This window comes from Entelurus aequoreus, linkage group LG27 (genome assembly GCF_033978785.1).
Source record: "Entelurus aequoreus isolate RoL-2023_Sb linkage group LG27, RoL_Eaeq_v1.1, whole genome shotgun sequence".
Classification (NCBI taxonomy): domain Eukaryota; kingdom Metazoa; phylum Chordata; class Actinopteri; order Syngnathiformes; family Syngnathidae; genus Entelurus; species Entelurus aequoreus.
The window spans coordinates 33,414,835-33,440,395 of NC_084757.1; the positions used below are offsets into that span (position 1 = coordinate 33,414,835).

At 39.0% G+C, this 25,561-nt stretch overlaps 1 protein-coding gene across 1 annotated transcript in view; it reads left to right on the plus strand.

Annotated features, from left to right (window-relative positions):
• jade3 (jade family PHD finger 3) overlaps positions 1-25,561 on the plus strand; it is a 42,028-nt gene that overhangs the window by 8,748 nt on the left and 7,719 nt on the right. The window contains exons 2-9 of the mRNA XM_062039306.1: positions 2,172-2,236; positions 12,633-12,692; positions 17,500-17,582; positions 17,653-17,810; positions 17,898-18,088; positions 23,577-23,788; positions 23,851-24,018; positions 24,081-24,197. Coding sequence (XP_061895290.1) covers positions 12,644-12,692; positions 17,500-17,582; positions 17,653-17,810; positions 17,898-18,088; positions 23,577-23,788; positions 23,851-24,018; positions 24,081-24,197 — 978 coding nt within the window. The 5' untranslated portion in view covers positions 2,172-2,236; positions 12,633-12,643. The remainder of the gene's footprint in view (positions 1-2,171; positions 2,237-12,632; positions 12,693-17,499; positions 17,583-17,652; positions 17,811-17,897; positions 18,089-23,576; positions 23,789-23,850; positions 24,019-24,080; positions 24,198-25,561) is intronic.

Consider the following 25,561-nt stretch of genomic DNA (forward strand, 5'->3'; position numbering starts at 1 on the left):
TCACATAATAATAATCCATACATCATATTTTGGTGTAGAACATTTTGTCTGTGAATGATTGGACATTCACACAATAAAAAAAAATATAAATAGATGTTTTGGTGTAGAATATTATGTCTGTGAATGAGTGGACATTCACACAATAATAATAAATATATTATGTTTTGGTGTAGAATATTATGTCTGTGAATGATTGGACATTCACACAATAAAACAATTAATAAATAGACGTTTTGGTGTAGAATATGTCTGAATGAGTGGACATTCACACAATAATAATAAATATATGGTGTTTTGGTGTAGAATATTATGTCTGAATGATTGGACATTCACACAGTAATAATAAATATATGATGTTTTGGTGTAGAATATTATGTCTGTGAATGATTGGACATTCACATAATAATAATACATACATCATATTTTGGTGTAGAACATTATGTCTGTGAATGATTGGACATTCACACAATAATAATAATAGATGATGTTTTGGTGTAGAATATTATGTCTGTGAATGATTGGACATTCACACAATAAAAAAATTAATAAATAGATGTTTTGGTGTAGAATATTATGTCTGGGAATGATTGGACATTCACACAATAATAATAAAAATAATAAATATATGTTTTGGTGTAGAATATTATGTCTGTGAATGATTGGACATTCACACAATAATAATAAAAATAATAAATATATGTTTTGGTGTAGAATATTATGTCTGAATGATTGGACTTTCACACAATAATAATAAATATATGATGTTTTGGTGTAGAATATTATGTCTGTGAATGAGTGGACATTCACACAATAATAATAAATATATGATGTTTTGGTGTAGAATATTATGTCTGTGAATGATTGGACATTCACACAATAATACAAATAATAAATGAATGTTTTGGTGTAGAATATTATGTCTGAATGATTGGACATTCACACAATAATAATACATATATCATATTTTGGTGTGGAATATTATGTCTGAATGATTGGACATTTAACACAATAATAAAAATAAATATATGTTTTGGTGTAGAATATTATGTCTGTGAATAATTGGACATTCACACAATAATAATAAATATATGATGTTTTGTTGTAGAATATTATGTCTGTGAATGATTAGACATTCACACAATAATAATAAATATATGATGTTTTGTTGTAGAATATTATGTCTGTGAATGATTAGACATTCACACAATAATAAAAATATTAAGTAAATGTTTTGGTGTAGAATATTATGTCTGAATGATTGGACATTCACACAATAATAATAAATATATGATGTTTTGTTGTAGAATATTATGTCTGTGAATGATTAGACATTCATACAATAATAAAAAATATTAAGTAGATGTTTTGGTGTAGAATATTATGTCTGAATGATTGGACATTCACACAATAATAATAAATATATGATGTTTTGGTGTAGAATATTATATCTGTGAATGATTGGACATTCACACAATAATAATAATAATAAATAGATGATGATTTGGTGGATAATATGTGTGAATGCTTGGAAATTCACACATATAATAATAAAAATAGATGTTTTGGTGGATAGTATGTGTGTGAATGACTGGACATTTACACAATAATAATGATAATAAATAGATGATGTTTTGGTGGAGAATATTATGTCTGTGAATAATTGGACATCCACACATGTAATAATAATAATAACAAATAGATGATATTATGGTGTAGAATATTAAGTGCATTCTCACAATTATTGATATCGACCGATATTAAACGCTGATATCGTGACAGTTTTTTCGGCCAATCCTTATGTGCCCCGCCTCTCATGCAGTTGGTCTAGGAAGTTTTACGTTTAGGTCCAGTGAGGTGTGGAGACCCTGCTGTCAACAGCAAATGTCCTCAAGTGCTGCTTCTCCTGTTGGCATAACAACTGATGTTTGTCACTCCACCTTCCAGCCTGTGTGTGTCTCGACCTCCAGTGCTCCCTTCTTCTCATCCTTGTCAGGCACGTCGTGCTTGTTGAAACAACTTGCCGCGTTGTTTGGGACATAGTCCCTGGTACCTGATGATGATAAGAGAAAATGCAAGGTTTAGTCACAAGCACCAGTCGGAAATCTAAACGCGTTGACCGACTTCGTTGTGGATTCATCGCGCTAACGTCTCCTCTCTCTTTTTTTCCGCAGGGATAAAGTGAAGTGCTCAAGTGTCAGCGGAAGCTACTAGCATGCTTTTCAACTGCAGCTTTATGGTGAGTAGAAGCAGAGCGAGAGAGAAATAATCCTCCAGGAGTTTGCAGTAGACATAAACCCATTATCTGCCACAATTTTTGCCAATTTGACATCTCTCTGTATTCTTTTTTACCCCTTAAAGGCCTACTGAAATGAAATGTTTTTATTTAAACGGGGATAGCAGATCTATTCTATGTGTCATACTTCATCATTTCGCGATATTGCCATATTTTTGCTGAAAGGATTTAGTATAGAACAACGACGATAAAGATCGCAACTTTTGGTATCTGATAAAAAAAGGCTTGCACCTACCGGAAGTAGCGTGACGTAGTCAGTTGAACATATACGCAAAGTTCCCTATTGTTTACAATGATGGCCGCATGAAGTGAGAGAGATTCGGACCGAGAAAGCGACGATTTCCCCATTAATTTGAGCGAGGATGAAAGATTTGTAAATGAGTAAAGTGCAAGTGAAGGACTAGTGGGGAGTTGAAGCTATTCAGATAGGGAAGATGCTGTGAGATCCGGGGGTGACCTGATATTCAGCTGGAAATGACTACAACAGTAAATAAACACAAGACATATATATACTCTATTAGCCACAACACAACCAGGCTTATATTTAATATGCCACAAATTAATCCCGCATAAAAACACCTAGGTGTTTGTTATGCTAGCTCCTAGCTACTAGCTACTAGCTCGAGCTAGTTATAGCTCGAGCGGGTAATATGGACGGGATCCCGTATATATAACCCGCCAATACAATTCAAACACCTGCACAACACACACACTCACTCAGCCCAAACAACCGTTCACCTAACCCAAGGTTCATAAAGCTTATATATTTAACCAAAGTTACGTACATGACACGCACGTACGGGCAAGCAATCAAATGTTTGGAAGCGCGCGGGTGGGACCTGATATCCAGCTGGGAATGACTACAACAGTAAATAAACACAAGACATATATATACTCTATTAGCCACAACACAACCAGGTTTATATTTAATATGCCACAAATTAATCCTAATGCTAGCTCCTAGCTACTAGCTCGAGCTAGTTATAGCAAGCGATCAAATGTTAGGAAGCGCAGCTGTGTACTCACGGTATCGCAACTGTGTATCCAAATCAAAGTCCTCCTGGTTAGAGTCTCTGTTGTCCGAGTTCTTCGATCTTGACTGCATCTTTCGGGAATGTAAACAAAGAAGCGCCGGCTGTGTACGTGTTGCTGCTGACTTCCCTCGCAAAATAGACGCTTCGCACCGACAACTTTCTTCTTTGCTTGCTCAGCTTCTTTCTCCATAATGCAATGAACAAATTGCAACAGATTCACCAACACAGATGTCCAGAATACTGTGGAATAATGACATGCAAACAGAGCTATTTCGTATTGGCTTCAATGGTGTCCGAATACTTCCGTTTCAATGATTGACGTCACGCGCATACGTCATCCTCAGAGGCGTTTCGAACCGGAAGTTTAGCGGGAAATTTTAAATTGCACTTTATAAGTTAACCCGGCCGTATTGGCATGTGTTGCAATGTTAAGATTTCATCATTGATATATAAACTATCAGACTGCGTGGTCGCTAGTAGTGGGTTTCAGTAGGCCTTTATACTGTAACTACATCGGCAGATACAATGTATACCCATATGATACCAGTAGGGCTGGGCGACATGGCCTTTTTTTAATATCTCAATATTTTTAGGCCACGTCACGATACACCATATATATCTGGATATTTTGCCTTAGCCTTGAATGAACACTTGATGCATATAATCACAGCAGTATGATGATTCTATGTGTCTACATTAAAACATTCTTCTTCATACTGCATTAATATATGCTACTTTTAAACTTTCATGCAGAGAGGGAAATCCCAACTAAAAGTGTATTTATGAAACAGTTATTAAGCAGTGGCACAAACATTCATGTCATTTCCAAACAGAAAGTGCAAGATTGTCAGAGACATTTTAAAACAAGCTGTTAGTGCACTTTTGTGCATGATGTCACTAAGATGACATATCAAAACAACACTAAATTAAAGTGCACTTTTTGTACAGAACGCCACTACAATAGTTTAAAACAAATAAAGTGCACTTTTGTGCATGATGTCACTAAGATGACATATCAAAACAACACTAAAATGAAAGTGCACTTTTTGTACAGAACGCCACTACAATAGTTTAAAACAAATAAAGTGCACTTTTGTGCATGATGTCACACAAGATATTTCAATAAGTGTCAAATAAAAATGAGCTGCATAATAGTAAATCAAATAGTGTATGTCCTTCGCTATGTGGTAGGTTCCTGCGGACGTTATCTCCTTCTGTTGTTGACTATTTGTTTCATACGGTGTTGATGTGGAAATGGTTGCCTCGGCATTTTGTTGACTGTGGCACCAAACGGAGATGTTGACATACGGAGTTTCAAGCACTCCTCAGTGTTTCCCATAAACTGCCAAGATACCTGTGGCGGTGGGGGCGTAGCTATGGGCGTGGTCACCATGACATCATCGAGTAATTTGCACAATTTACTACAATGATATGATTTTCTCTAAAAAGGCTAAAAAAATTTATACTTACTAATTAATAACAGTTTTGTTTTAAAGGCCTACTGAAATGAATTTGTTTTATTTAAACGGGCATAGCAGATCTATTCTATGTGTCATACTTGATCATTTCGCGATATTGCCATATTTTTGCTGAAAGGATTTAGTATAGAACAACGACGATAAAGATCGCAACTTTTGGTATCTGATAAAAAAAGGCTTGCCCCTACCGGAAGTAGCGTGACGTAGTCAGTTGAACATATACGCAAAGTTCCCTATTGTTTACAATGATGGCCGCCAGAAGTGAGAGAGATTCGGACCGAGAAAGCGACAATTTCCCCATTAATTTGAGCGAGGATGAAAGATTTGTGGATGAGTAAAGTGCAAGTGAAGGACTAGTGGGCAGTGGAAGCGATTCAGATAGGGAAGATGCTGTGAGAGCCGGGGGTGGGACCTGATATTCAGCTGGGAATGACTACAACAGTAAATAAACACAAGACATATATATACTCTATTAGCCACAACACAACCAGGCTTATATTTAATATGCCACAAATTAATCCCGCATAAAAACACCTAGGTGTTTGTTATGCTAGCTCCTAGCTACTAGCTACTAGCTCGAGCTAGTTATAGCTCGAGCGGGTAATATGGACGGGATCCCGTATATATAACCCGCCAATACAATTCAAACACCTGCACAACACACACACTCACTCAGCCCAAAGAACCGTTCACCTAACCCAAGGTTCATAAAGCTTATATATTTAACCAAAGTTACGTACATGACACGCACGTACGGGCAAGCGATCAAATGTTTGGAAGCGCGCGGGTGGGACCTGATATTCAGCTGGGAATGACTGCAACAGTAAATAAACACAAGACATATATATACTCTATTAGCCACAACACAACCAGGCTTATATTTAATATGCCACAAATTAATCCCGCATAACAAACACCTATTAGCTCGAGCTAGTTATAGCAAGCGATCAAATGTTTGGAAGCGTACTCACGGTATCACGTCTGCGTCTGTTAACGAAGTCAAAGTCCTCCTGGTAAGAGTCTCTGTTGTCCGAGTTCTTCGATCTTGACTGCATCTTTCGGGAATGTAAACAATGAAACACCGACTGTGTTGTGTTGCTGACTTCCCTCGCAAAATACTCCGCTTCGCACCGACTTTCTTCTTTGCTTGCTCAGCTTCTTTCTCCATAATGCAATGAACAAATTGCAACAGATTCACCAACACAGATGTCCAGAATACTGTGGAATAATGACATGGAAACAGAGCTATTTCGTACTGGCTTCAATGGGGAAGCCATACCTCTGTTAAACTGGCTACGTCACGTGCATACGTCATCCTCCAAAGGCGTTTTGAACCGGAAGTTCCCCGGGAAATTTTAAATGTCACTTTATAAGTTAACCCGGCCGTATTGGCATGTGTTGCAATGTTAAGATTTCATCATTGATATATAAACTATCAGACTGCGTGGTCGCTAGTAGTGGCTTTCAGTAGGCCTTTAAACGTCCATTCATCCATCCATTTTACAATATAATTACAACACTTTATGTACATATTTATATACAGATTTGAACAATAATTTATACACTGAAATATATTTATTAATTGTGGTTCTTACAAGAAATATATCTTATAAAAATATAAAAGCTAAAATGTCTCTTAAAGCTCTGCCCCTTTAATTAGTGCATACTAAATAATTTAACTTTAGCCTACTACTACAACCATATTATTTACCAGCAACATAAAGTGAAACAGAGGCAGAGGTGTCCTGCCACAGTCAGTAACAAATAAACAGAAAACAGTAGTGGTGGTAGATAGACACAAAGCTTCATCAAACATCTGATCCACTGAACAAAGAGCTCCAAAAATCTTGATCCTACACTTCTCTTTTGTAAAGTAAATCTGAACAGCTGATATGGGCATCTACATCAACTATATGATTTGCCTGAGAAGCTTGACAGGACACAAAAAAAATAATTTAAAACTAAAAAAAAAAAATTTTTTTTTTTGTGGTGGCCTTAATTCTTTCGTGGCGGGCCGCCACAAATAAATGAATGTGTGGGAAACACTGCTCCTTATTCTCTAGCGGGTGACTTTTCAAATGATGCTACATATTAGCAGTGCTGCTACTTTTTGTAACAACGCTTTTGCCCCACACTTGACAAATTATGGTTGTCTGTTCGACATCTTCCCGCTTGAAGCCAAACCACCGCCAGACGATGGACCCCCTGCGGTTTTTCTTGGGAATTAATTATTTTTCCTTCATTTGTTACCAGATTCACACCTTCTTTCTCTCGTATTACCACTTGCACCACAGCTAACGTTAGCCATGTCGCTACCTCTCTGCTCCGCGAGGGTGTATACGTATGTGACGTATGTAAGAAGGTGCGCTTGTTTTACGTCTCTGTGAGGAGAGACAAGAAAGAGTAAGAAGAGCCTGTAGTGTAATGCCAGCAGCTAAAAGCAACTGCGTGAGAACGTATACTCCAATATCACCATATAGTCATTTTCTATATCGCACAGAGACAAACCCGCGATATATCGAGTATATCGATAATCGCCCAGCCCTAGACACCAGTATATTATATTTCAAAAAACAAAAATTATTACTATAATATTTGGGCTATAGAGCGCATTGGTATTTAAGCCACACCCGCTAAATTTTTGAAGAAATAAAAATGTATTCTAAATAAGCCGCAGATGTATACCGCTACGAAAGATTTTGTTACACACCTTAATTGTTTGCAAACGGTGTCTGTAACACGGCAGTAAAACGGCGGCTCAAACAAAACAGAAGCCATCGTCATGGACCCACTAGCTGCGCAAGCTAGCGCTCCAATCAGCTAAACAGACTCCATAACGCCACGTTTCAGGAATTGCCTCATCTAGTTGAACGTAGGGCTGGGCGATATATGGAATATACTCGATATATTAGTGGTAATACGAGAGAATCTGGTAACAAATGAAGGAAGATTTAATTCCCAAGAAAAACAGCAGGGGGTCCATCGTCTGACGGTGGTTTGGCTTCAAGCGGGAAGATGTTTTACAAGTATGCGGCAAAAGCGTTGCTACAAAAAGTAGCATTACTGCTAATTTGTAGCATCATTTGAAAAGTCACCCGCTAGAGAATGAAGAGTGCTTGAAACTCCGCATGTCAACATCTCCATTCGGTGCCACAGTCAACAAAATGCCTAAGCAAACATTTCCACATCAACACCGTATGAAACAAATAGTCAACAACAGAAGGCGATAACGTCCGCAGGAACCTACCACATAGCGAAGGACATACACTATTTGATTTACTATTATGCAGCTCATTTGTATTTGACACTTATTGAAATATCTTGTGTGACATCATGCACAAAAGTGCACTTTATTTGTTTTAAACTATTGTAGTGGCGTTCTGTACAAAAAGTGCACTTTAATTTAGTGTTGTTTTGATATGTCATCTTAGTGACATCATGCACAAAAGTGCACTAACAGCTTGTTTTAAAATGTCTCTGACAATCTTGCACTTTCTGTTTTGAAATGACATGAATGTTTGTGCCACTGCTTAATAACTGTTTAATAAATACACTTTTAGTTGGGATTTCCCTCTCTGCATGAAAGTTTAAAAGTAGCATATATTAATGCAGTATGAAGAAGAATGCTTTAATGTAGACACATAGAATCATCATACTGCTGTGATTATATGCATCAAGTGTTCATTCAAGGCTAGGGCAAAATATCCAGATATATATGGTGTATCGTGACATGGCCTAAACATATGGAGATATTAATAAAAGGCCATATCGCCCAGCCCTAGTTGAACGTTTATTTCTTTTCAGCCAATCCTGAGTCTTACTCTCAAGGGGGAAACTATTTTTTATCATTGCCGCCATGGAACAAAAAAACATCGTCTTGCAAGCCGCAGGGTTCAAAGCGTACGGGAAAAAAGTAGCGGCATAAGTCCGGAATTTACGGTTGACCCTGGGAGAAAAAAACTCATCTGTTGATCTATAATTTTTCGCGCTAATTCAAATAATCCCCGCAAATGAAGCGCAGTTGGACATTTTGGCCAATCAGCGTCTTTTTCTCCAGATTTTGGCATGTCTCGCCACTCAAAAGCGCACGTTCGATCTCCACCATGGTCGTCTCCGACATCTTTAAAAGCAATACGGTATGTGTGATAGAGTAGGTTACTCTGGATGATATCTTCCTAGGACCAGGACTCTGGTCAGAGTAGGGCACAGAGAGGCTTTCAGGCACTCTTTAATGGTGAAGTTGGAGAACTCGTGTGTGTGTGTGGTCTAAAGCAGAGGTCACCAACCTTTTTTCCACCAGGGACCAATTTAATGTATGCATTAATTTCACGGACCGGCTTTTCACGTGTGGCAGATAAAAACGGCAAAAAAAATGAGCATGAAAAATCAACTCACTATAATGCTGAAGTTGTAATATAAAGGAGTTGTAATATACATCTATAAACAAGCTTATTGGTGAGTTTAGTGGGACAGGCCAAAGTTAAGTCAGAGAAAATGTGGTAGTTTATAAATGAATTAATGTTTCTGTGCGGCCCGGTAGTAAATGCGTCACGGCCCGGTACTGGTCCCTGGACCGGTGGTCTAAAGGGAACACATACAAAAAATGATTAGGATACATTTAGGCAATAAAATATGCAATAATATAACATACAGCAGTGTTTCCCACACATTCATTTGTGGCGGCCCGCCACGAAAGAATTACGTCCGCCACAAATAATATATATATATATATATATATATATATATATATATATATATATATATATATATATATATATATATATATATATATATATATATATATATATATATATATATATATATATATATATATATATATATATATTTTTTGTCCTGTCCAGCTTCTGAGGCAAATCCTATAGTTGATGTAGATGCCCATATAGGCTGTTCAGATTTACTTTACAAAAGAGAAGTGTAGGATACTTCTCTTGTTGCCTTATTTGTGTTTGACCACTACTGTTTTCTGTTTATTTGTTACTGACTGTGGCAGGACACCTCTGCCTCTGTTTCACTTTATGTTGCTGGTAAATAATATGGTTGTAGTAGTAGGCTAAAGTTAAATTATTTAGTATGCACTAATTAAAGGGGCAGAGCTTTAAGAGACATTTTAGCTTTTATATTTTATAAGATGTATTTTTTGTAAGAACCACAATTAATAAATACATTTCAGTGAATAACTTATTGTTCAAATCTGTATATAAATATGTACATAAAGTGTTGTAATTATATTGTAAAATGGATGGATGGATGGACGTTTAAAACAAAACTGTTATTATTAATGAGTAAGTATACATTTTTGAGCCTTTTTAGAGAAAATCATATCATTGTAGTAAATTATGCAAATTAATCGATGATGTCATGGTGACCACGCCCATAGCCACGCCCCCACCGCCATAGGTATCTTGGCAGTTTATGGGAAACACTGTACAGTATGTATAATGTTATACATACAAAACCCAAAACCGGTGAAGTTAACACGTGTAAATGGTAAATAAAAACAGAATACAATAATTTGCAAATCCTTTTCAACTTCAAACTGGGAAATTTGTATCATTTTGCAAATATTAGCTCATTTGGAATTTGACGCCTGCAACATGTTTAAAAGAAGCTGGCACAAGTGGCAAAAAAGACTGAGAAAGTTGAGGAACGCTCATCAAAGACTTATTTGGAACATACCACAGGTGAACAGGCTAATTGAGAACAGGTGGGTGCCATGATTGGGTATAAAAGCAGCTTCCATGAAATGCTCAGTCATTCACAAACGAGGATGGGGCGAGGGTCACCACTTTGTCAACAAATGCATGAGCAAATTGTCGAACAGTTTAAGAACAACATTTCTCAACCAGCTATTGCAAGGAATTTAGGGATTTCACCATCTATGGTTACGTAATATCATCAAAAGGTTCAGAGCATCTGGAGAAATCACTGCACGTAAGCCATGATATAACGCACCTTCGATCCTTCAGGCGGTACTGCATCAACAAGCAACATCAATGTGTAAAGGATATCACCACATGGTCTCAGGAACACTTCAGAAAACCACTGTCAGTAACTACTAGGGGTGTAACAGTACGTGTATTTGTATTGAACCGTTTCGGTACGGGGGGTTCGGTTCAGAGGTGTACCGAACGAGTTTCCACACGGACATATTAAGTAGCGTAACGCACGTTGCGTAAACAATGCACACCGAGGCACAACACACGGCATGCTAGCAGCTAACGGGCTAGGATAGACTGACCATACGTCCTCTTTTCACCGGACATGTCCTCTTGCGGAGTTTCTTAAATGCCTCAAATGTCCGGCATTTTGAGTTAGGGTTGCGTGTATTTTAAATGTAGGTTCAGGGTTAAGAAGGGGTTAAAAACAAAACAAATTAAGCGCGCAGCAGCATTGGTGAGGGAGGGGCAGAGGGAGAGAGAGAGAGAGAGAGAGTTATGATAAACGCGCATGCGTCGCCAGGCTCTGCTTTTTATCCATAGATTTATCACATTTAATATTTTATTATCTATAGCAGGGGTGTCAAAAGTGTGCATTTGCGGCCCACAGCTAATGTTTTAAAGGCCCACGGCACATTCTAAAAATACTATTAAAATAAACAAAAACATAAAAGTGAAATAAAAAAGCTTAAAGGTGAAAATGTAATTTAGAAAAAGTTGCAATGTTGACTAATAAAACAAAGCTGTTTTTTTTTTCTTTCAAACTGTCATTGCTCAAAACATAATATTGAATCAAAATCAATGTTGTTATGAATTATTGACCTATCCAAGGTTCCCATTACTTCACATCAAGTATTCCACTAAGAAAAATATTTTTGGTGGAAGATTTTGCAAATTTGGTAAATAAATAACCCCAAAATGTATATTTTGTTGTTTTCTTACTGTACCGAAAATGAACCGAACCGTGACCTCTAAACCGAGGTACGTGCCGAACCGGAATATTTGTGTACCGTTACACCCCTAGTAACTACAGTTGGTCGCTACATCTGTAAGTGCAAGTTAAAACTCTACTATGCAAAAACCAAAGCCGTTTATCAACAACACCCAGAGACGCCGCCGGATGGACTGATGCAACGTGGAAAAGTGTTCTGTGGTCTGTCGAGTCCACATTTCAAATTGTTTGTGGAAACTGTGCACGTCGTGTCCTCCGGACCAAAGAGGAAAAGAACCATCCGGGGCTGTTATAGGCGCAAAGTTCAAAAGTATCAGTGAAGCATAAGAAACTCAAAACATACAAAATAGAGTTTTTTTTTAATAGTCTATTTATTTTAGTCATTTAAGAAAATATAAGTGGTCCAAATACTTCAGTGTGTGTATAAGGACAGCGAAATTAAAATGTTCATATCGTTACACCCAAAGAAGCGTATAAACATTTACTTCCTAGTTGACATGTTTATTTAACATTTGTTTATCCAGGGTAAGACTTTTAAGAACATATGTTAGAGAGGTTGGAGTGTGATGATAACCTCAAACATTTGGGCAACAAAAATGAGCGCTGTAGATCGCTCTCAACAGTCGACAAACGTTCTTAAATGTGTTGGAACATAAAAGAATGTTTAAGATGGACCAACACTTTCAAGTGCAAAACATACACAGAGAATGTTTGCTACTTTATACGAAAATACGGAGGATTTTGGTAATGTTATTATAATTATTACTGTAATTAGTTGAAATCCTGTGCTTTTTGAGGTCGAGGTCACAACTTTTTTGAATCCCTGAAAAAGGCTGCGAAATCCTGGAGGATTGTTGAAAAGTTGACAGTCCCGTTATAATGTGTCGACGTGACCAATGATCCGTGTCTCCTCTGCAGGGTGTGACAGGATGAAACGTCTTAGGACCCCCAGCAGCAGCGACACTTCTGACAATGAGAGTGAGTCACCGCCTTGTTGTTTACCACCAAATGAAAATGATTCCAACACGTATCCCTACCCAAAATCAGGGGTGTCCAAAGTGTTTTTTTATTGGCCCGTGACCCGTTCGAAAGGCAAAACGATAACATTGCACGCAAAATAACTAGAATATCTAATTATGGTAGAAATTGCAGGTGAATGCTGAAAGTCGCAAGCCGAACGTAAACGCTAACGTTAGCATGCTAACAGTTACAATGCGTCAAGTACCAAGTCATACAACTGTAAAGCGTACGCTTCTAAAAATTGGCTAAAAAGTTAGCATTTCAGCATAGTAACATTAGCATGCTAACGTTAGCATATGTCAGGTAGCAAGTTCTAGAACTTTAGGGGTGTTCGGCTGTAAAACTGTCTGGAAAGGTCAGCATGCCAGAATGCTAATGTGAGGATGTTAACAGTTAGCATGCGTTAAGTTATGAGTCTTGACGTTTTCGGCTGCAAAATTTGCTGAAAAAGTTAGCAAGTTAATATTAGCATGCTAACGTGTGTCAAGAACCAAGTTATGAGTTTGAGGCGTTTGGTTGCAAAATTGGCTAAAAGGTTGGCAAGTTAATGTTAGCATTCCAGCATGTTATTGTTAGCATGTGTCAAGTACCAAGTTATGAGTCTGAGGTGTTCGGCTGCAAAATTGGCTGAAAAAAGTTAGCATGCTAATGTTAGCATTCTAGCATGGTAACGTTAGGTTGCTAACAGTTAGCATGTGTCAATTACCAAGTTATGAGTCTGAGGTGTTCAGCTGCAAAATTGGCTGAAAAAGTTAGCATGCTAATGTTGGCTTTCTAGCATGGTAACGTTAGGATGTTAACAGTTAGCATGTGGCAAGTACCAAGTTATGAGTCTGAGGTGTTTGGCTGCAAAATTGGCTGGAAAAAAGTTAGCATGCTAATGTTAGCATTCTAGCATGGTAACGTTAGGTTGCTAACAGTTAGCATGTGTCTGAGGTGTTCAGCTGAAAAATTGGCTGAAAAGGTTAGCATGCTAATGTTGGCATACTAGCATGGTAAGGTTAGGATGCTAACAGTTAGCATGTGTCAAGTACCAAGTTATAAGTCTGAGGTGTTCAGCTGCAAAATTGGCTAAAGTTTACACGTTAATGTTAGCATGTGTCAAATACCAAGTTCTGAGTCGGAGGTGTTCGGCTGCAAAAATGGCTAAAAAAAAGTTAGCATGTTAATGTTAGCATGCTAGCATGTTATTGTTAGCATGTGTCAAGTACCAAGTCATATGACTCTGAGGTGTTCGGCTGCAAAATAAGTTTAAAAAGTTAGCATGTGTCAAGTACCAAGTTATAAGTCTGAGGTGTTTGGCTGTGGAATTGGCTAAAAAAGTTAGCAAGTTAATGTTAGCATGCTAACATGTGTCAAGAACCAAGTTATAAGTCTGAAGCGTTCGGCTGCAAAATTGGCTGAAAAAGTTGCCACGTTAATATCAGCACGCGCATGCTAGCATGTTATAGTTAGCATGTGTGAGGTACCAAGTCATGTTACTCTGGGGTGTTTGGCTACAAAATTCAGCTAAAAGTCTTAGAATGTGTCAAGTAGCAAGTTATGAGTCTGAGGCGTTCGGCTGCCAAATTGGCTTAAAAAGTCAGCATGGTAACGTTAGCATGCTAACAGTTAGCATGTGTGAAGTACTAAGTTATCTAAGGCGTTCGGCTGCAATATTGGCTGAAAAAGTTAGCATGCTGGGATAGGCTCCAGCTGCCCTGCGACCCCGAGAGGGACAAGCGGTAGAAAATGGATCTATGGATGGAAGTTAACATGCTAACAGTTAGCATGTGTCAAGTACCAAGTTGCGAGTCTGAGGCGTTTAGCTGAAAAGTTGGCTTAAAAAGTTAGCATGCTACTGTTGGCATTCTAGCATGGTAGCATTAGCATGCAAACAGTTAGCATGTGTCAAGTTACGAGTCTGAGGTGTTCGGCTGCAAAATTGGCTTAAAAAGTTAGCAAGCTAATGTCAGTAATGCTACCTGAGGCTGAGCCAATCAGTGGCCAGGGTACTAAACAATGCTATCTGAATGTTTCGCTCTGGTCTAGTGGCTAATACTACTGTAGTATTGGTATTTTTACCTTATTTGGGGCCAAATTTTGCAGAATATGCTACCATGTTAGCGATAGCAACGCTAAGATATGGCTGTTGTTCAGATAGTTTAGCACAGGGGTGGGCAATTAATTTTTACCGGGGGCCGCATGAGCTACCCGAGCACTGCTGGAGGGCCACATCGACATCAATATTATTTTTGATATATACTGTAAGATAAATAATAATAATAATAATAATAATAGTAATACTTCAACATAGTGTGTGTAACAGCATTCCATGACTAATATATATAAATTAACATTAATAATAAATGACAGTAAAATAAGCACACGTATGACTGAGGAGTCATAGTGTAACTTTGTGTGGTGTTTTAGTTGTCCGACTTTTTGTGTGGCCTTAAACGCACCAGTGGTTTAGTGCTATGCGTGTTGGTGACAGATGACAAGTTGGTTTTGGCCTGGTTTGTACGGCAGAAAATGACTAGTTTTTCGAGATAGAATTGTTTTACTCATGTTTTTGGTGTGGTTATGTCCGAATATAAACAGTTTTGCTCAATAAAGTGATCGATATAATTCCTGTCCTCGAAGCATCTCGATAGACGTTACAATAATTGAACGGTGTTCAATTGAACGGTGTTGACGAACACCGTTAGGGCCGCTTGTTGTCACTGTCACTCAAAGTTGCATTGCAAAATTACATAGAATAAATGTTTATTTTGTTTAGAATTCAGATGGGATTTGATTTGGTGCGCGGCATATACTTGCTGCGCGCAGCGGACGCTTGAGCAGTGCGCAATTGCGCAGGCACGCACCTTAGAGGGAACGTTGCTTTGCAGTTCATGTGTTGTTGAAAACACGACATTCCTCATCAACTTTTCTCTTTTTGGCGTCTCGGGTGTAAACCGTGCATCACTTGTCGCTGCATGTGCGCCTTCACTCGCAGGTTACACACGGACACACGCCCATAAATAATACTTTTCAAAATAAAAGCAGCACAGTTGTATTGCGCGCAGGACATAGATGTTTTTTCAACTTTATTTTGTAATTGCAGTTGTTCACATTCACTCACAATCACGCATACTTCCACACGGAAGTAATACAAATAACGATTTTCAAAACAAAAGCAGCACCGTTGTATTGCACACTCGACATAGATACTTTTTAAAATTTATTTTGTAATTTATAATTGGCCTCACGCGGGCCGGACAGGGACGCACAAAGGGCCGGATGCGGCCCGTGGGCCGCAGAATGCCCAGGTCTGGTTTAGCACATTGTTGATTGGCCTGTGTTGGTTTTAGCATCTTTAAAAAAGTGCCAATGATTGTCACACACACACTAGGTGTGGCGAAATTATTCTCTGCATTTGAGCCATCACCCTTGATCACCCCCTGGGAGGTGAGGAGAGCAGTGAGCAGCAGCGGTGGCTGCGCCTGGGAATCATTTTTGGTGATTTAACCCCCAATTCCAACCCTTGATGCTGAGTGTCAAACAGGGAGGTAATGGCTCCCATTTTTATAGTCTTTGGTATGACTCGGCCGGGGTTTGAACTCACAACCTACCCATTTCAGGGCGGACACACTTAATGCTGTATAATAGACTGTATTTATGTTATTCACATGTAAATAATGCTGTATAATAGACTGTATTTGTTATTCACATGTAAATAATGCTGTATAATAGACTGTATTTATATTATTCACATGTAAGTAATGCTGTATAATAGACTGTATTTATGTTATTCACATGTAAATAATGCTGTATAATAGACTGTATTTGTTATTCACATGTGAATAATGCTGTATAATAGACTGTATTTATATTATTCACATGTGAATAATGCTGTATAACAGACTGTATTTATATTATTCACATGTGAATAATGCTGTATAATAGACTGTATTTATGTTATTCACATGTAAATAATGCTGTATAATAGACTGTATTTGTTATTCACATGTGAATAATGCTGTATAATAGACTATTTATATTATTCACATGTGAATAATGCTGTATAATAGACTGTATTTGTTATTCACATGTGAATAATGCTGTATAATAGACTATTTATATTATTCACATGTGAATAATGCTGTATAATAGCCTGTATTTATATTATTCACATGTGAATAACATAAATACAGTGTATTATACAGCATTATTCACATGTGAATAATGCTGTATAATAGACTGTATTTATATTATTCACATGTAAATAATCCTGTATAATAGACTGTATTTATGTTATTCACATGTGAATAACATAAATACAGTTTATTATACAGCATTATTCACATGTAAATAATGCTGTATAGTAGGCCGTATTTATATTATTCACATGTGAATAATGCTGTATAATAGACTGTATTTATGTTATTCACATGTCAATAATGCTGTATATTAGACTGTATTTATATTATTCACATGTGAATAATGCTGTATAATAGACTGTATTTATGTTATTCACATGTGAATAATGCTGTATAATAGACTGTATTTATGTTATTCACATGTGAATAATGCTGTATAATAGACTGTATTTATGTTATTCACATGTGAATAATGCTGTATAACAGACTGTATTTATATTATTGAAGTGTACAAAATGTACCCAAGTGTCCTTCGGCTTGGACTCCCCTGATTGGAATTCTTCCAAATAAGTGGAGGATACATGGTGGTTGTCTACAGCCACAGAAAACCTCCTGAGCCAATGTTCCGTTTGCCCTTTCAGGTCCCTCAACGTCCTTCTGCTCGTCCAACAAGTATGGCAGCAAACCCGGCACGCCCGCCCCGGACCTCAAGAAGCCGGCTGAAGTAGGTTCCCGCCCGTGTGGGCTCGCCCGCGGCGCCGGCCCGCTCCCTGATTGTCGGCGTGTCTTCGCAGGTGTTCCGAAAAGACCTGATCAGCGCCATGAAGCTGCCGGACTCCCACCACGTGCCGCCGGAGGACTACTACCTGCTGGCCGACTCCTGGAAGCAGGAGTGGGAGAAAGGGGTCCAGGTCCTGGCGAGTCCGGACACCATCCCGCAGGCGTCGGTCAGGTACCGCTGCTCCGGGGGAGGGGGGATGGGGGGGACGCCTCAAACGGCGTCCGGTCTCATTTTGTGGGCGTGTCCCTGGGGTTGCAGGATCATGGCGGAGAAGTCCAAAGAGGTTCTCTACAGCCACCAGAAGAAGTACATCCAGTGCTCCGGCCAGGAGACGGTGGAGCCGGGCTACGTCAACATCAAGGAGCTGGCGGAGGCCATGTGCCGCTACGACCTGGACGACGTGGACCTGTACTGGCTGCGGGCCCTCAACGCGGAGCTGCTCCGCATGGGTGAGCAACACCCACACCTTTTCACCACATTCATACACCTTTTTGTCAGGCGCACATTGTCAAGATACTGTTAATAACACACTTACTCTGCAATATGTTATAAAACAAATGTACAGACTAGAGATGTCCGATAATATCGGCCGATAAATGCTTTAAAATGTAATATTGGAAATTATCGGTATCGGTTTCAAAAAGTAAAATGTATGACTTTTTAAAACGCCGCTGTGTACACGGACGTAGGGAGAAGTACAGAGCGCCAATAAACCTTAAAGGCACTGCCTTTGCGTGCCGGCCCAGTCACATAATATCAACGGCTTTTCACACACACAAGTGAATGCAAGGCATACTTGATCAACAGCCATACAGGTCACACTGAGGGTGACCGTATAAACAAGTTTAAACACTGTTACAAATATGCGCCACACTGTGAACCCACACCAAACAAGAATGACAAACGCATTTCGGGAGAACATCCGCACCGTAACACAACATAAACACAACACAACAAATACCCAGAACCCCTTGCAGCACTAACTCTTCCGGGACGCTACAATATACACCCACCTCAACCCCAAAATAATGCACTTTGTGACTTCAATAATAAATATGGCAGTGTCATGTTGGCACTTTTTTCCATAACTGGAGTTGAAGTTGTTCTCTTATTTTGGAAAACCTTGTTTTTCATTGATTGATGGATTGAAACCTGTATTAGTAGATTGCACACAATTGACCACTAAATGGTAAACACCCCAATAAGTGTTTAAGTCGAGGTCCACGTGAATCAATTCATGGTAAAGTTACATTGTTTAATGCATCCAGCGGGGCATCACAACAAAATGAGGCATAATAATGTGTTGGGATGTCCGATAATGGCTTTTTGCCGATATGCCGATATTGTCCAACTCTTTAATTACCGATACCGATATCAACCGATATATACAGTCGTGGAATTAACACATTATTATGCCTAATTTGGACAACCAGGTATGGTGAAGATAAGGTAGTTTTTAAAAAAATGAATTAAAAAAAATAAGATAAATAAATTAAAAACATTTTCTTGAATAAAAAAGAAAGTAAAACAATATAATAACAGTTACGTACGAACTAGTAATGAATGAAAATGAATATAATTAACTGTTAAAGGTTAGTACTATTAGTGGACCAGCAGCACGCACAATCATGTGTGCTTACGGACTGTATCGCTTGCAGACTGTATTGATATATATTGATATATAATGTAGGAACCAGAATATTCATAACAGAAAGAAACAACCCTTTTGTGTGAATGGGGGAGGGAGGTTTTTTGGGTTGGTGCACTAATTGTAAGTGTATCTTGTGTTTTTTATGTGGATTTAATAATTAAAAAAAAAAAACGATACTGATAATAAAAAAACCGATACCGATAATTTCCCATATTACATTTTAACGCATTTATCGGCCGATATCGGCAGACCGATATTATCGGACATCTCTAATAATGTGTTAATTCCACCACTGTATATATCGGTATCTGTTGATATCGGAATCGGTAATTAAGAGTTGGACAATATCGGAATATCGTCAAAAAAGCCATTATCGGACATCTCTAACTAAAACACTTCCTGACAGTAAGTGTAGATTTTTTTTAACCTTCAAGTTTGGTAAACGTTAAAGCTCCCGTGGACCAGAAATGGTCTCAGTCATAAAAGTTTCAAAATATGCAAATTTTTTGAATTTTTACTTTTAACACTTGAGTCCACATCTGTCCGTCGATATAAAGTTGGATTTTTAATAAAATGTTTTATGACCTTTTTGTCAAGAAAAGCCTTGTTTTTTATGGCAAATACAAAAATATGCAGTATTCTCCCCCCTCCACCTCAAAAACTCAAAATGGAATATTTGATGTGAAGTAATTTTAGTAGAGATGTGACTTTTTTGCCGATGTCCGATATTGTCCAACTCTTAATTACCGATTCCGATATCAACCGATACCGATATATACAGTCGTGGAATGAACACATTATTATGCCTAATTTTGTTGTGATGCCCCGCTGGATGCATTAAACAATGTAACAAGGTTTTCCAAAATAAATCAACTCCAGTTATGTAAAAAAATGCCAACATGGCACTGCCATATTGCCGAAAATACATAATAAAGAAGGAAAAAAACATACAAGTAGCATTTTTGGGGGAAATTTATTTGATAAAATCTAACACCAAGAACAGACATTTGAAAGGCAATTTAAAATAAATAAAGGAAGTAGTAGCAGGTAGCATCTTTTTTTTTCCCACAATGCACTTCTGCCATGACCCGCCCCCGCCAAATTTTTATTGGTTGACACGTGTGTGTGTGTTGATTGCTGATATACGTCTAGTCTCTTACGTGAATGACATAAATAATATTATTTGATATTTTACGCTAATGTGTTAATTTCACACATAAATCGCACCCCCGGCCAAACTATGAAAAAAAAACTGCAACTTATAATCCGAAAAATACGGTAGTATCGACTAGATAGGCTCTTGTACTTGGTATCATTACAGTGGATGTCAGGTGTAGATCCACCCATGGCGTTTGTTTACATTCAGGGTGCTAGCTTGCTGTTAGTGGTTAGCGTTCATATCCTCCTGCGGTGTGTGGTGAAGCATGTTTAGCTATTCCTCGTCCTCCAGTGATAATGGTACTTGTAAGAAACGTACATTATTTGTCGCCACGGAGGCGAGGATTAGTGATTTAGAAGTAGCTAAAACGCTGCTGACTGGGGATGGACGTTTGCCGCTAGCTAGCTAGCCATGTCTTAAAGCACCTCCTCCTGGGGGCGTTTCAGTGTTATAACTTCACCTTTATCATCAGTTTTCCAGCCAAAATGCGTTCATTCTCCCTTTTCTGTCTACACACCGTGCCTGCTTGTAAGTACTCTCTGTGTGTGTGCGCTGCCGAACATGCTCCTCTGCCGTCATGCCCATTGGGAAGCGGTACTTCTCAAACGGGGTATAGTACCGTTTTTGATTCATTAGTACCGCGATACTATACGAGTACCGGTATACCGTACAACCCTGATGTACATATATACAGTGTTTGCCCCAGACAATGTGTTCGTTAAGGTGATGACTCTCGAGGGGGGAGGGGGAAGGGGTTGGGTTGGTGTAAGGATCGGTGTAACTCGGCCTGTCGCCAACACGTCTCCACCTCGTCGCTGCCACCACAGCCTGGGGGGGCCATAGGCTACAGACTTTGGTGAAGTAGGCCGAAGCCGACAACTTTTGGTTGTGCAGTGTTTCCCATAAACTGCCAAGATACCTGTGGCGGTGGGGGCGTGGTCAACATGACATCATCGAGTCATTTGCATAATTTACTACAATATGATTTTCTCTAAAAAGGCTCAAAAAATGTATACTTACTAATTAATAACAGTTTTGTTTTAAACGTCCATCCATCCATCCATTTTACAATATAATTACAACACTTTATGTACATATTTATATACAGATTTGAACAATAAGTTATTCACTGAAATATATTTATTAATTGTGGTTCTTACAAAAAATATATCTTTATGAAATATAAAAGCTAAAATGTCTCTTAAAGCTCTGCCCCTTTGATTAGTGCATACTAAATAATTTAACTTTAGCCTACTACTACAACCATATTATTTACCAGCAACATAAAGTGAAACAGAGGCAGAGGTGTCCTGCCACAGTCAGTAACAAATAAACAGAAAACAGTCGTGGTCAAATACAAATAAGGCAACAAGAGAAGTATCCTACACTTCTCTTTTGTAAAGTACATCTGCACAGCAGATATGGGCATCTACATCAACTATATGATTTGCCTGAGGAGCTGGACAGGACAAAAAAAAAAATTTTAAATATTTTTTTATTTGTGGCGCACGTAATTCTTTCGTGGCGGGCCACCACAAATAAATGAATGTGTGGGAAACACTGCTGTGTTTTCTGCTCCGTTTGCTGAGTGGCGATATACGATATACACTACCGTTCAAAAGTTTGGGGTCACATTAAAATGTCCTTATTTTTCAATGAAGATCACTTTAAACTAGTCTTAACTTGAAAGAAATACACTCTATACATTGCTAATGTGGTAAATGACTATTCTAGCTGCAAATGTCTGCTTTTTGGTGCAATATCTACATAGGTGTATAGAGGCCCATTTCCAGCAACTATCACTCCAGTGTTCTAATGGTACAATGTGTTTGCTCATTGGCTCAGAAGGCTAATTGATGATTAGAAAACACTTGTGCAATCATGTTCACACATCTGAAAACAGTTTAGCTCGTCACAGAAGCTACAAAACTGACCTTCCTTTGAGCAGATTGAGTTTCTGGAGCATCACATTTGTGGGGTCAATTAAACGCTCAAAATGGCCAGAAAAAGAGAACTTTCATCTGAAACTCGACAGTCTATTCTTGTTCTTAGAAATGAAGGCTATTCCACTAAATTGTTTGGGTGACCCCAAACTTTTGAACGGTAGTGTATATCTCCTATTTTTTCCATCCTAGTTACCTGAAATACTAAGTACGTCATTATTATGACTTAGTAATTTACTAAGTCAATATAATGGCTTACTAAGTCAATATAATGGCTTACTAAGTCAAATTAATGACTTACTGTAAGTAAGCGTTTGAAAAAAAGAGTTCAAAGTGGGGCCACATGCTGACATATGTTCAACTCATCATGCTTAGTTTATTACAGCATTTGGCGAGCCTGTAGTTGATTAATTAGGTAAATGTTATATTTGTATCAACATGTGATAGCAGGGACTCTGCCATTCAAAACTAGGCTGTTACATTACTAATGATTCATGTAACTATAGCTGAAAAAACAGTACAATAGCAATAGGAGAGACTATTCATCCCTGAACACCATGGAGTTCATGTAGGCTTAATGATGCACTTACATTATTATATCAACTATCAGAGACAGAAACTCTTCATTTAACATAATGTCCTTTTTCGCTGCTTCAACACAGGAAAAAGGTGAAGTGAAATAACTTAGTTGTTAACTGTAGGTCAATAATGCTTGTCTTTCTCTCAGACAGGGCTTTGCTGTCCGTAACGCACGCACACATACCGCACAGTGAGCTAACATTATGCTAAAAGCTCATTATAGAAGACCTCAAGCCAGGACTGCGAGCGAGCTGAGCTGCCGCTTATGTTTCTAGAAGGTCAACAGGCTCATAGTGGTGTTACGGGTTGTTGACTGGGAGGTGTTTATTATCATTTGGGGAGAGTCCGCTGCCCGATGCTCACCCCACCGTCTCTCCTCTCTGCCGTGAGCACTGACACTGAATACGCGCTGCTGATTGACTGTTACCGCTCTGCGTGTAACCAATCAGGTGGTTGTGTGGGTGGGACAATGCTGGGTGAGGCAACAAAGTGCTGCGGGAAACCCTGCGTGCGTGCGTGCGCTTTGATCGGCGTTCATTGCAAATGGCAATCCCGTATTTTTTCGCCGCAATCATCAGATTGGCTGATGATGGCGTGCATTTCAGGGGAGGAGCCTATCGACGAGCTGATGATGGAGCGCACCATGGAGGCGCTGGAGGGCCGCTGCCACGACAGCATGAAGCACGCCATCCAAACGGTAGAAGGGCTGGGCATCGAGTACGACGAGGACGTGGTGTGCGACGTGTGCCGCTCGCCCGACAGCGAGGAAGGCAACGACATGGTGTTCTGCGACAAGTGCAACATCTGCGTGCACCAGGTAGGCGGAGTCACAGTCTCAGGACGGCATGGCGGTCTCCGGCTGACACTCGGTCCCCTCAGGCCTGCTACGGCATCGTCAAGGTCCCCGTGGGGAACTGGCTGTGCCGCACCTGCGTCCTCGCCATCGACCCGCAGTGTCTCCTGTGTCCCAAGAAGGGCGGCGCCATGAAGGCCACGCGGGCGGGCACCAAGTGGGCCCACGTCAGCTGCGCCCTGTGGATCCCAGAGGTAAGTTCCCCGCCGCCTTGGGGGCGGGTACAAGCTTGTGATCCCGCCCTCCGCCCGCGCAGGTCAGCATCGCCTGTCCTGAGAGGATGGAGCCCATCACCAAGGTGTCCCACATCCCACCCAGCCGCTGGTCGCTCATCTGCAGCGTGTGCAAGGTCAAGACGGGCGCCTGCATCCAGGTGAGTCCACTTGCTAAAGGAAGACCCAAAATAGAGCAAAAGGATGCAAACTCTACCAGGCTGGGGAACCACGCTTCATTCCCACTGGCCTGTGTTGCAGAGTCCGCTCATTTTTGAAGATTTAAAAGTTTAAAGATACAAATTTAGCTAAAATGCTAGCATGCTAATACAAGAGATGTTAGCATACTTCCAAGATGGCGCCATGTATTAAACTATGATTTTTAGGTTCAAAGATACAAAACTAGCTAAAAAGCCAGCATAAAATGTTAGCATGCTAATAAAAGAGACGTTAGCATACTTCCAAGATGGCGCCACGTATCAAAAACCATTATTTTTAGGTTCAAAGATACAAAACTAGCTAAAAAGCTAGCATCAAATGTTAGCATGTTAACACAAGAGATGTTAGCATACTTCCAAGATTGCGCCATATATCAAAAGCTATGATTTTTTGGTTTACAGATACAAAACTAGCCAAAAAGCTAGCATCAAACGTTGGCATGTTTAAAACAAGAGATGTTAGCATACTTCGAAGATGGCGCCACTTATCAAAAACTAGGATTTTTAGGTTTAAAGATACAAAACTAGCTAATACAAGAGATGTCAGCATACTTCTAAGATGGCTGATTTTTAAGTTTAAAGATACAAAACTAGCCAAAAAGCTAGCATCAAACGTTAGCATGTTAAAACAAGAGTTGTTAGCATGTTAAAACAAGCGATGTTAGCATACTTCCAAGATGGCGCCACGTATCAAAAACTATGATTTTTAGGTTAAAAGATACAAAACTAGCTAAAAAGTCAGCATAAAATGTTAGCATGCTAATACAAGAGACGTTAGCATACTTCCAAGATGGCGCCACGTATCAAAAAACATGATTTTTAAGTTCAAAGATACCAAAGTAACTTAAAAAAAAAAGCCAGCATAAAATGTTAGCATGCTAATACTAGAGATGTTAGCATACTTCCAAGATGGCGCCATGTATTAAAAAAAAACATGATTTTTAAGTTTAAAGATACAAAACTAGCTAAAAAGCTAGCATCAAATGTTAGCATGCTAATACAATAGATGTTAGCATACTTACAAGATGGCGCCACGCATCAAGAAACATGATTTTTAGGTTCAAAAATACCAAAGTAAGTAAACAAATATCAGAAATTATTAGCATGCTAATACAAGAGACGTTAGCATACTTCCAAGATGGCGCCACATATCAAAAAACATGATTTTTAGGTTCAAAGATAGAAAACTAGCTAAAATGTTAGCATGCTAATACAAGAGACGTTAGCATACTTCCAAGATGGCGCTGTAACGCCAAATTTCTTCCCTCTACAAAAACCTTCCCTCCCCCATTTCCGTGGTCATGATT